This window comes from Denticeps clupeoides, chromosome 4, assembly GCF_900700375.1.
Source record: "Denticeps clupeoides chromosome 4, fDenClu1.1, whole genome shotgun sequence".
Taxonomy (NCBI): Eukaryota; Metazoa; Chordata; class Actinopteri; order Clupeiformes; family Denticipitidae; genus Denticeps; species Denticeps clupeoides.
In genome coordinates, this window is record NC_041710.1 from 10,518,020 (window position 1) to 10,531,179 (window position 13,160).

Consider the following 13,160-nt stretch of genomic DNA (forward strand, 5'->3'; position numbering starts at 1 on the left):
TCTACTCAGGTTAAAGGTTCTGGAGTGGCTGCTTACTGACTCGCTAGGTTTTTTTTAGTCTTCTTCTCTTTTTGTGCCACCTCTGTAATGGACTGAGCTTGGCACTCTCCATGTGCCCTCGGGTCAGTGGTGCCCATGGGAATGTTGATGTGACCGGGTTCACTGAGACCTCACTGGCTGAGACAGGACGAAGGATGCTTACTGCTCCAGAAAAAGCAAATTGTGCGAAATAACCACTCCTCTAAAACATATTTCTTTAGACAAGAAGATCAAGTGTTAATGTAACGCTGTCATATCCTTTTTCAAGTATGCATGATTTTCATAAAAAAAATAAAATAAAGAATTTTGGGTTAAACATGCAAAAGTAACACATTTCTACAGAGACTAATTTACTGTTACATTTCCTGTGAGAGGTTGCCTTCTCACCCACCCTTTTTCTCAGGTTCTGGATGCAGGGGATTCTGGGATAATATCTCATGCTGGGGTCACGCAGAGGTTGGACAGACTGTCACCATCCCCTGCCCTGCTGTGCTCAAAACCCTTTTTGGCAAAAACGGTACAAACACACACACATGCGCACACACAGATTAGTTTATTTGAAGGTGGTTAATTAGCCTAGTGGGTGACACAATCACCTATTAAACAGAAGACCCAGGTTCAAATCCCACTTACTACCGTCGTGTCCCTGAGCAAGACACTTAACCCTGAGTGTCTCCAGGGAGACTGTCCCTGTAACTATTGATTGTAACTCGCCGTAAATGTAAATATAAATTAAAATGGACCGTCCAAAGCTATCACTGGCACCTCATGCAGCGGTAAAATATTTAACACAAGTCTCAGCATAACACATTTTTTCTGAACATGGATGCTATGCTGCTCTCCAAAAAAAAAAATGCATAGATAGGCCCCAGATGGAGCTCAAGTACCTGTCCTTTTATTGCCAGTGAGCTTCCTTTTTGCAAGACATTTCTTTTCCAATGGCTTTAATTGCCATCTCAATGCAGGTAATGGCTGATGATTCTGTGAGACAATATATATGCCACCTTCCTTGGCGTCAAAGCAGCTGTTTCAGTTAGCACGGCGAATTGAGCTCCTGTGGTGCGGCTCTCACCTGCTTTTCTTGCTGGCAGACAGGTAATGATAGTGTTTGGTGTGAAACATCAGCACAGCCAGCCAAATATAAGCAATAGCCACTATTAGCTAACAACAATCAAGCTGGTGAGCTTGACTAGTTAGACTAGTTCCTCTGTCTGACAATCATGTGATCATCATGTCGGAAACAGTAGTCAACCTGCAAATATGCAATGTAAATAATAAAAACATTACAAAAAAACAAATAATGGTCTCTTTCTGAGTTATAAAGTTTTAGGTAAATCTTAACTTGATTTTACCTAAGACAGTACAGTTATAAGGATCTGTTGAACTGGTGAATTAATGACTGCATGTCTCGTTCCTCCACCCCTCCCCATCTGCCGCTCCTTGGGCTGGAAATTCATACTTGCCAAAATAATTCTGGTGGATGGTCACTTTGTCAAAACTAATGCAGCCTCCCACTTTGTCTCCCAATTTGTGTCTCCACCAGGATTCATCAGTAAAAACTGCACCGCTCAAGGATGGTCTGAAGTCTTTCCAAACATCACCACCGTGTGTGAATCTGAAACCCAGCAGGAAAAGGTGTGTGTGTGTGTGTGTGTGTGTGTGTGTCCTTGGGGGTGTGTCTGTTTTTACATGTGCATCTGCTCTGTGTCTTGTTTGTCTGTGTTTGAATTAGCAATTATTAGTCCCCTGGCCATTAATAGTCAAGCCACAACTGACTACAATCTGAGTAGTTTTTTACTAGGCTGTCACAGGACATCTGATTGGTTAATTTCTGACGGTGTGTTTTGAAAGGAAACATTAACATGGGACGAATATTTTTGAATATCCCATTTTTCACTAGCAAGACTAAAAGTGTATTTTATATTAGAAAAACTACTACTAATGCTTGATTGTAAGTTTCATCAATACTGCAAACATTTCATGAAGTTTAGGAAATTGTTCCATAGTTCCTGGGAGGCTAATCGTTTTGGCTAAATGTGTCTAAATGGGATATTGGGTCATCGGATTTCTGCCCTTCTGTTGTTTAGGAGTAGAACGATGGAAGCGGGGTGGCATCTCCCTGCCTTTTTGTGGTGATGGTTACACCCACGAGAAAACCTTCTGTGTTTCCAGCACCTGTTGTGTTTGTGTGCGTGAGAGTGAGAGAAAGAAGGAGAGAGTGTGTGTATAATGTGTCTCTGCTTCTCATTAGAATATCTAAATTGGTTTCTCTGCTTTGTGCAGTGAAATTTGACAGGCAAGTGTTTGTGTGTGTGTTGGATTGATCAGCAGCTTTTGTAGTTGCTGAGGTTAATACTAGAGTTAATGAAGTCTGGTTTATGACTGTTCTTTTGTGTGTGTGTGTGTATGTGTGTGTTGGGTTGATCAGCAGCTTTTGTAGTTGCTGAGGTTAATGCTAGAGTTAATGAAGTTTGGTTTATGACTGTTCTTTTGTGTGTGTGTGTGTGTGTGTGTGTGTGTGTGTGTGTGTGTGTGTAGCTGATATTCTACATGGTGGTGAGGACTCTCTACACCTTAGGTCACGGCCTTTCACTGGTTGCCCTGACAACGGGTAGCGGCATTCTAATCCTGTTCAGGTACTCTCCCTCACACACGTCATCTCTAACCCATTTATGAGCAAACTACAGGTTTTGGGAATTTGGTTGTTAAAAGTAAGGGTTGATCTTGAATACCTTCTCAGTTTCCGATTTGACTGATCTTGCTCACTTTCTGGTGTGACATGGGTCTGAATTGTCATTATCAGGTATGGACCAGTGCTAATGCCTAAAGTCATGAACTGTAAACAGAAGGACCTGACCCTGGAATATGCTGTGCATTATTCCTTTGTGGCAAGATTCACTCGTAATGTTTGGGGAGCGAGGCACTGCCTTTAAAATATTCACGAAACCTGATGCATCTTTGAGTTTTAACAGCAGAACCTGTTTCTATTATCCTTTACACAGTCCATCGCACACCAAAAAAAGTGTTTGACATGTTGGAAAAACAGATTTTTATCAATGTATTTGTTTACCACACAGAAAGCCATATAAGGTGATAAGCGAGCAGCACGTAGAGCATTCTTACATTAAATTAATTATATATCTTGTATGTGTGTATATTCTCTTTTGACAGGAAGCTCCACTGTACTAGGAACTACATTCATCTGAACCTTTTTCTGTCGTTCATCTTGAGAGCCGTAGCCGTGCTGGTGAAGGACGAGATCCTCTTTTCTCACAACATACACTGCAATGAGCAGGGCTCTCTGGTATGCAAACATGCATGCAGGCGCGTATACATCATAAACATGTTTATTCATCACACTGAATATAAACAAAGTCGAAGCCTTGTAAAATAGATTACCATCCTTACAACCCACATTTGTATGATTGTGCTCTATGTGCAGAGTGTCCAGTTTGGGTCCAGTTTAATAATACATGCAGAAGTTGACTAACACATTGTCTGTGTGTATTATTTGGAGATTTATGTATGATGATACACATATAGTTTAAGGTGTTGGAACTACTGCCTGTGCTCCAGTTTGGGCCTGAATGGAGAATATCATGATTAGGGTGATTGAAGCATTTCTTGTTGTACATGTGATTAAAGTTAAACATAAAACAGTTTGGTAATTTGGGTGCAGAACGCTTGGAATGTTAACTACATTCATTTGTTTTCCCTTCCCGATGTTTCTGACTTTTTCATTAAAAAGATCAATTAATGAAATGCAAATGCATGTAATTGAGGCTCTACATCAAGTCCATCTTCAAGCAAATAATTGTGATGTCAGTCCTGCATGTCATTAGGCATAGTGATGGTGTCTCTGCTTAAGAATGGATTGATCTACAAATTCTGTTGTAACTACAGTTATTTATATCATTTACATTACATTTATCCACATCTCAGAAACATAAGGTTAGCAATGATACCATACAATATCATATTTATTTATAAAGCACTTTAACACAACAAAGGAGCTGTACATTAAAAGAAAAAAGAAAAAATTACATTACCCGGAACAGGATAGACATGGATGAAAAGTTCATTAAAAATAAAGAATAAAAAAAAAAAACAGGATAAAATAAAATAAGAGAGAACATGCAGCAATTTGAACAAAACAGAAAATATTTAAGACAACATAGTAAATAAAGTTAACATAGTTAACAAAGGACTACCTAAGATACAGAAAGAGTTCTACATTGTTTGACATAGGTATTGATAGTATGCCTTTATTACTGCTCAAGTTTAACACTGACCATGAAGACCATAAAAATTCAAGACAGTCCAGATACTGTTTTGGCAGAAAAGCATTTTGTCTGTGTGACTCTGTACAGGCTTGATCATAAATCACCAGCCCAATTTGTTGGACAGATGTGTTAGGGCTCAAGGAAGTAGCTGTTACATTGTAGAGCACAACCATATCACCGATGGATGAACAGTTTAACTTTACGATAGATGGTAGTAAGGTTCAAAAGCGATGGAATATGAAGGTTTCATGTTCTTCAAAGTAATTCTGTAGGAATTCTCTGGGTTTCAAACATGCAGTTGATCAAACTTCATACCAAACGCAGTTAGAAGTCAACAATTGTTGTTAGCATGGATCTAGAAGGAGCCTGTCTGCTTTACAAAGTGAAAAATGAAAAGATTGTCATTGTGACACCTGTGTGCACCTCAGTGTCAGGGATTCGAACCGGCAACCTTCTGATTATGGGGCCACTTTCTTAACCGCTAGGCCACCACTGCCCCATTACAATAATGTGATTATGAGTATCATCTGATTGGGTCATATCTGTTAATTACATTTTTAAGGAATTTGTATCGCACTTATTAGTTTTCTTCTGGGTCATTGCCAAGTTGCAACTTCTTCTCTTATCTTATCCTTGTGAATTTGTTCTCTAAACTAATGTGGATCTAGGAATGTGTTATGTGAAATTGCAGAACTGAACTCCAGTTGTGTTTCTTTGTCTGTAAGCAGCTCTGCGACTCTGGGTCTCATTTTAAATCCTGGGGACCCTCAGCACAGATTATGGTTTCCCTTCAGAAGTCATACTGATGAGCTAATTATTAAGTTTTGTGATCAAGCTGGAAAACACAACATAAGATGATAAAAGTGGTTTTCTGTAAAGGATTTGTGTGGCGCTGCACTAATGCCGTCTTCTGTCACACAGACTGGCTTCAATTTAAAAAAGCAAATTAAACTTGCAAAACCTTCATGTCTTTGAATGTCATAAAACTTTAATGTCTAATTTGACCGGGATGAGTGAAAAAGACCGTTTTGAATCCTCACGTGGTTGTGTAGAGGAGAATGAAGTTGCTGCACTTCGGTCTGTGGTTTATTGATCTCTGATACATGCCACTAATAGTCACGCTGTGCAACCTTCATCTGACTTTAGCTTGTCCTGAAATGATTTCCGATTTTTGTAATATTCTCTGCATCACTTCTTAATCCTTTTAGTTTATCAGTTTATATGTTCTTGAGTCCACAATCCTCAGTGGATTGTGATGTTCAGCGGGGGCGTTCCACAGACGAGGAGCAGCAGCACAGAATGCCCTGTCACTGAGCTGAGCTTATCTAAGTAGGGGGTGGATTGAAGGTGCAGATCAGAGGGATCTTGTTGAACTTAGTGGGGTGAGTAGGGTGATGCATAACCATGGACACACTGTTGAGTTAGGAGGGTTACCTTACATTCAAATTTTGCAAAGATGGGGAGCCAATGAAGTGAGCAGAGAACAGGAGTGATGTGTTGATATTTCCACACTCTCATCAGGATCCTTGCTGCACTATTCTGCAGTTGTTGGATTTGCCAGGAATCTGTATGAGGATGTAGTGCAGTTGATGTAGTCCAGTCCAAATCTTCTATTCATTCCCACTGATTCTTCCCCACAGCAGGATCTTAAAATCTCCCTGGACAATTCTCCAATCTCTGCTTTTATTACTGGATGTAACCTCTGTGTATCCATGGACAATTATCTTTCCTTCTTGTCTCACATTAACAATCTCTCTCACTCGTGTTAATTCTTTCTCTACAACATAAGAATGATTTGTCCATTTTTCTTGACACATCTTACACAGATACTTATCCAACCACTGGTCTTCTCCAAACTAGGATACTGTACCTCACTGCTGCAGCACAGCTTGTTTTTAACCTTCCCGAATTCTCCCGCAGAAATGGTAGATCAATTGAGACAACTTAATGGTCTGTGTCAGCGATGGGAGTAGGGCTGGAGGGAAAGGACACAGGTGCACTACTACAGTCAAGGGATTTACTTGAACTCAAAATGACAAATACTTAAACTCAGTGACAGACAGGAACAGCAGAGTGGTAAAATATTAATGACTGGACACGGACATGGCACATGGATACATGGATACATTTTTATGCATAGGTACAAAAAAAAAGACAATCAGGAAATCAGGGCTACATTGTGCAAACCCAAAACTCTGGTCAGGAACACCCCACAAAGTCAGGTTCATGACAGTCTTACACACCTTAATTGTATACAGAAAGATTTGTTGTGATGACCAGATCAAGAGGTGATGAGCAGATCAAAATTATGAGGGAAGGACATCTATGATGTAGGATTGATTTGGCTTTGGGGGCTGAGAGGTAAAACAATGTTGTCACTATTGTCCCAAAGAGGAGATGTACAAATTTGCAACTTGTCTTATTATTTCTACCTAATTTTTCTGCTAAAGATGCAAATGTTTTGCTGATAAACCTCAGGGTATGTTTCTGATTGTTTTCTGATTCATCTGACATTGAACAGCCAAGCAAACTCTAGACAAACCCATAGTAATAAATTAATTGCAATATTAAGAAAGAAAACAAAGAAAACATATACATTCTTTAATAATAGCAAGATGGCCAAAACTGAAAAACATTTAGTTTGAAAAGGCACAAAATGTCATAGATGTGGGATAACAGCGGAGGTGTACAACGAAACACACTCTAATCTTTATGTTCTTGCTGTAGGTGGGTTGTAGAGCAAGTCTGGTGGTTTTCCACTACTTCATCATGGCCAACTTCTTCTGGCTGCTGGTGGAGGGGCTGTACCTGCACACGCTTCTCATTGTCATCTTCTCTGAGAACCGACACTTCAAAGTGTACTTGCTCATTGGTTGGGGTATGAAGTATAAACACGTTTACACAAAAAAAATCAATACACACTTGTTAACATGTCCATGTTTGCCAGATTGCCGTCCAGCAAACTTCTAGTTCCTCTAGTTCTTGTTCATTAAAGAAATTCTCTGATATTAACAACTATAAACAACTATAATAATTCTGTGCTTGGCCTAAGAATATACATTTGTTTGTGTGTAAGCATCCTTAAATTGGTGGTAACAATGCATGTTTACTGCTGACATGTGTGAATGATTGCAGGTGTCCCAGCTGTGTTTGTCTTTGCCTGGACACTTACCAGGGCTTATCTTGAAGATACGGGGTGAGTCAGTGTGTGTTTTTTGGATTTTTTCAATGAGTGAGTGTGTTCTTATGGGAACTGTTTTTGAAAATCTCTAACTACCTTTGCATTTTTGTTCAAAGGTTTATGATCATTTAAATATTTCCCATGGGATGAGTTTGAATGGAAAATATTACACAATGAATAAGAAGTCATCATTGTCAAAGAAAGAAATAATTAATGACTTGCATTACTGAGCACAGCATTCCATTGCATCTCTATGAGTGCTATATATGCATTGCTACATGTTAGATGTGTTTGCTATGAGCAAACCTATTTTGAAACACAGCATATTTCTAAATTTGTCTTTGTACAACGCTCAAAAATATGGATGGTTCTTATGGTTCTGGGCTGGGCGAGGAACCAGGAGATGTTTGAAAAACATGTCTATTCTCAGCACTACATGCAAAGTCCATCCACAAATCTGTAGTTCACCACAACTTGTGCTTCACTAATGCACAAATGAAGAGGATTACAGGGAAGTTAATCATATCAATTATAATTAGCCTACTCAAATGTGCAATAATTGAATTTAGATTAAATGGCACTTTATCATCATCGATCAGCAATTGAGCTGTCTCTTTATTCTTGAATGTGCATCTAAATAAATGAACTAATTATCTGATAATTAACTATAACTGATTTAACTATGAATAGATACTGCTTACCCATGGGGATATAAAGACAGGTTTATACTGTAATCAAAAATGAGCACAACCTGAAATAAATCATTTTCAGGTATAAGCATAAGTTTATTTTTCTTCTTTTTCTCCTGATGAATGTTGTTAAGAAATTATATAGGTCAATTGCTTGTCTGTAGTAATGTGTTGGCTTTGTGGATAATGGAATACAACTCAAATTTTGGAAAGGTTGGGATGTTACTTTCAAATCACCAGCCCAATTTCACAAATCACATATTTTATTCCAAACAGAACATAACTAATGTTCAAACTGGGAAATTGTACAGCTTTATCCACTAAATGAGCTCTTTTCAAATTAACATAATCAGTTAATTAATGTAATAGGCCACGATTCACTATAAAACGTGTCTTGGAGAGGCAAAGTCATTCAGAAGTAAATATGTCCAGTCTCTTCTCTCTGTGAAAACAACTGCGGAAGACTGTTCCTCAACATCAAATTGCAAAGGGTTTGCAGATCTACAGTGCAAAACATCATCAAAAGATTCAGAGATTGATCTTCTAGCCCTCACATGAGACTGCATTACTCTTTCGTTATGATTATGACATTACGATATGGCCCTTGAAATACTTCCAGAAACCACTGACAGTAAACACAATCTGCCAGGACTACTGTGGTTGCCATCTAAAGATCTATCATGCAAAAAAGAAGCCATATTTGAACATGCAATTGGTATGTGCCGCTTGCATGTTTCAGAAGGATCTATGAATGCTGAAAGGTATAAATAGTCAAATAGCAATATTATCCCCTCTAGACAACATCTATTTTAGGGAGGAACAATGCAAAACCACATACTCCAGGTATTACAACAGTATGGTTTCGTCTGAGAAGAGTCCAAGTGCTGAACTGGCCTGCCTACAGTCCAGATCTTTCACCCATAGAGAACATTTGGCACAACATTAAATGAAAAATATGTCAAAGACAACCACATCAGCAGCTGTGAACCTATATTATGCCAGAATTGGACCAAACGGCAAAACTCCAGAAATGTGATACCCAAATTTGTGATAAGGCGCCTTTGAAAAGAAGATAATATGCTATACCATGGTAAAAAAAAAAAGCCTGTCACAACTATTTTGAGACCTTAAACAAACATCAAATTTTGTGGTGGCAAAACAAAGCAGGGGTCTTGGCTGAGAAACAGTGTCCTGGTGCCTCTGACCCATCAGGTGGCACCATATTCTTGTTTGTCTCCCTGCCAGCCTTAATTACTATTCCATCTTTTCCAATTTATACTAATTATATTTAAGTTTATTCATTTCCTGCTGCTTGCCTGTTCATGTCTGTACGTGTATGTTCTCTGTTTCCTTTTAGTTTAGATAATGCCTGAGTGATCACTTTAGTTGTGATTTTGGCCGTCATGCCTGTTTTCTGTTCTGTTCACTTCATATGTCATTGTGGCTCTTGTCATCACTCAGACATGGTCGTGGGCCATCTCTGACATAGGTCCAGACCCAAATAAAATAAATCCTGGTAAACTGTTCCTTCATTATTTATCTAAATATGTAATTGTATGAACAGGTATTCATTTTATAAATATCAATGTTATTGTACCACAGGGTGGTAGTAGCCCAGTGGGTAACACACTCGCCTATGAACCAGAAGACCCAGGTTCAAATCCCGCTTACTACCATTGTGTCCCTGAGCAAGACAGTTAACCCTAAGTTGCTCCAGGGGGGACTTTCCCTGTATCTAATGATTGTAAGTCGCTCTGGATAAGGGTGTCTGAAAAATGCTGTAAATGTTTTTTTTAATTAATTTTTTATTGAACAGATATCCATTCATTCATTAACAGCAATTTCCAGCTAATCATTTATAACATTTATAACATTTAATTAAATTTAATTTTTACTATGAGATTTCTATATCTGATTTCATAATAGAAATATATTTCTCCTTCTTGTTACAATGCAATAAATTCTGTTTAAATGTACTCAACACACTGAATAATACAATTATAATATCTAGTACCTAGTAATTTGACATTAAAGTGTGTGCAGGGGAACCCGTTTGTGTGTGTGCACATGTGTGTGTGTGTATCTGACTGACAGGTGTGTTATCTGTGTGTTGCTCTGATAACAGAAATAAATGTCAGACTAATGCTCAATTATGAAATGTAAATGCTGCAAATTCTTTGATAATCTGATATGTGTGTGTCTGTGTGTGTGTGAGAGAGATAGATAGATAGATGGAGATTCATTAATTTTTCTCTTGCACAATTTCAGTGGGAAAAATGCCTGCATGAGATCAAATAATATCCCTACTGAATAAGTGAAGAAAATTCTGATGTTCTTTCATTAAGCATACGATTATCTGAAAAGGTTTTCATGGACAGATGGGTGTCCTATTGAATTTTGAGTCTGAATCTTGTATGCTTGTTGTTGTGTGCACAGGTGCTGGGAGCGGAATGATAATCTTGTACCCATGTCAGTGATTAATGGACCAATTGGCTTCTCCATCATGGTAAATTGTTCACAGTCCACACACACACACACACACACAATAGCCAACATTGCCTTACAACAAGTACTAGGTTCTCTGCATCTTTTTTCAGGTGAATTTTATTCTGTTCATGAACATCATACGCATCCTGGTTCAGAAAATCAGGTGTCCAGATGTCGGTGGAAACGACCAATCACAGTACAGGTATTGGAAGATTGATGGATTAAAGCAGCTTGTGGCACTATGTGTATGTGTATTATTGTGTGCACACACCCTTCATCAGATGTCAGATATCGGGCCATCTCAATTAAACTGTTGCTTTGTGTTAATAAATATTTGGCAGGGCTGCATTAAAAACAATATTGGAGTTAAAAGGATGTCATCTAAAGCCACTGTTAATATAAATCAAATTATGACTGTGTGTGTGCGAGAGAGAGAAAGCCAGAGAGAGAGAGAGAGAGAGAGAGAGAATGTATCTTCGCCTCTGCACTACTGGTACTTGAGTGTCTGCTAAGGAGATTATCCCACCTTAGTGTCACCAAAATGTTTACACACAGACACGCACAGACACTCTCTCTCTTTACAAGGTCTGTTACACAGACTATATAGACTATATATTCATCTCTATTTTGTTTCTCTCTGTGTGTTTCCATTAATTCTCCTAATCCCTCAAACCTGTGTGAGCCTCTGTTCTTGTTTCCAGGCGACTGGCAAAGTCCACTCTGCTCCTGATCCCATTATTCGGTATTCACTACGTGGTGTTTGTTTCTCTGAATGAGTCTATGGCCGACTATAAGATATTCTTCGACCTGGCCATTGGGTCGTTTCAGGTAGTGTGTGTTCTGTTTTCATATCTTAGTGTGGACCAATTTTTTCATTTAAATAAACCTAAAATTAAATCTGGTGACATTTATTTCCCAGAACAAATAAATAGCTTTAGAATAGAAATGTTTAGATTTAAAGAAGTAATTATAATATTATAATTATTGGTTTATTGTTAGTAATCCATAAAAATGTCCTTCACAATGTTCACCCAAAGTGTATGGTACACTTTATTTGTGCTTTTTACTACCTGAAAGTAATATCTGTGATTTTGAGTGTGAAGTTATAACTCCAAAACATTGTTTGATATTGCAGGGTGCTGTGGTTGCAATATTGTACTGCTTTTTAAATACAGAGGTAAGGTATTTAAGAGCCCTTTTTCTTTCTTTCTTTTAGTTTTATGTGAAAGTAGCACTTAACATTATTAATATGCATAATCAAGTAGGGGGGCTAACATGGATAAGGATGATTGCCAAAATTATGTATATTGTGCATTATACCTGTGTGTTGAATGGAAAAGCTGTATTTTTTCTGCCTTGTTGATTTTCTGTGTTTGAGTTCATCAAGACCACAGTCCCAGGTTCAAACCCCTCTTAATACCATTGTGTCCTTGAACAAGACACTTAACCCTGAGTGTCTCCAGAGGGACTGTCCCTGTCACTATTCAATTTAAAATTGAGTTGTGAACATTTTTTTCCTGATGAAAATATGCTGTCTTTTAATATGGTCCACCACCAGCACATTCACATATTTTCTATTTGACCTCTCAGAAACCTTGGTAGGCATAAAATTGTGACTCCTGGACATTGGTTGTGTCCCTTGATCTTGGTCTCGGAATGGGCTGGCCTTTGAGACACTTCCTCATCTCTTTGCACAGTGTGCTAGACTGTTCTTAATTTGTAATTTTTTTTGTATGGACACTATGAACGAATTAGGTGATTTTTGTGTTTTTTTTACATTGTGTATGATGAGTTTTTTTTCTGTTTGTTGAGTTGCTGTGCTGTACAGGATTCAGGAGGATCTTCTTCCCATTAACCGTTCTCTACATTTACATCACTTAAATTTGTGACATTTATCAGACACCCTTATCCAGACTGGCTTACAATCCGTAGTTGGAGGGAAATTCCTCTTGGAGACACTCAGTGTCTTGCTCCAGGACACAATGGTACTAAGTGGGTTTTGAACCCAGGTCTTCTGGTTTGTTGGCAAGTGTCTTATCTGCTTGGCTACTACAGCCAATCCACTAGCTTCCCTTTTTCCATTCATTTTTTTCTTCTATTCTGCTCTGCTGACCACCCCTGAGAATAAAACAAGCTCTTGGAAGGAGACTAATTAAAGTTAGCAGCACAGACACACATGCTGAAGTCTGCACAAAGACCAGTCCCATCTGTTCACTAGCACACACACACACACACACACACACACTAACACGTACTAACACACTGTACACAGTCAGAATTACCTGCCTGCATGCATGCTGTTTCTAATGGTTTTAAAAGTGTCAACTGAGCAGTTATCTATTACACACCTATAGTCCCACAATACATTTGAAGTGTACTGGAACCCCCCTTCAACAGCATGATGACCTTCTCACCTGTGGAAGAAAACCTTTTTTCAGTTTAATATATGAGTGTCACGACTACGGACTTACGGGGGAAGGA

At 38.5% G+C, this 13,160-nt stretch overlaps 1 protein-coding gene across 1 annotated transcript in view; it reads left to right on the forward strand.

Annotated features, from left to right (window-relative positions):
- The window catches only part of LOC114789272 (vasoactive intestinal polypeptide receptor 2-like), a 30,922-nt gene that overhangs the window by 13,430 nt on the left and 4,332 nt on the right, over positions 1-13,160 (forward strand). The window contains exons 3-12 of the mRNA XM_028978502.1: positions 443-556; positions 1,583-1,674; positions 2,578-2,675; positions 3,211-3,343; positions 7,050-7,200; positions 7,458-7,518; positions 10,629-10,698; positions 10,790-10,881; positions 11,381-11,507; positions 11,815-11,856. Of these exons, the coding sequence (XP_028834335.1) occupies positions 443-556; positions 1,583-1,674; positions 2,578-2,675; positions 3,211-3,343; positions 7,050-7,200; positions 7,458-7,518; positions 10,629-10,698; positions 10,790-10,881; positions 11,381-11,507; positions 11,815-11,856 (980 nt within the window). The remainder of the gene's footprint in view (positions 1-442; positions 557-1,582; positions 1,675-2,577; positions 2,676-3,210; positions 3,344-7,049; positions 7,201-7,457; positions 7,519-10,628; positions 10,699-10,789; positions 10,882-11,380; positions 11,508-11,814; positions 11,857-13,160) is intronic.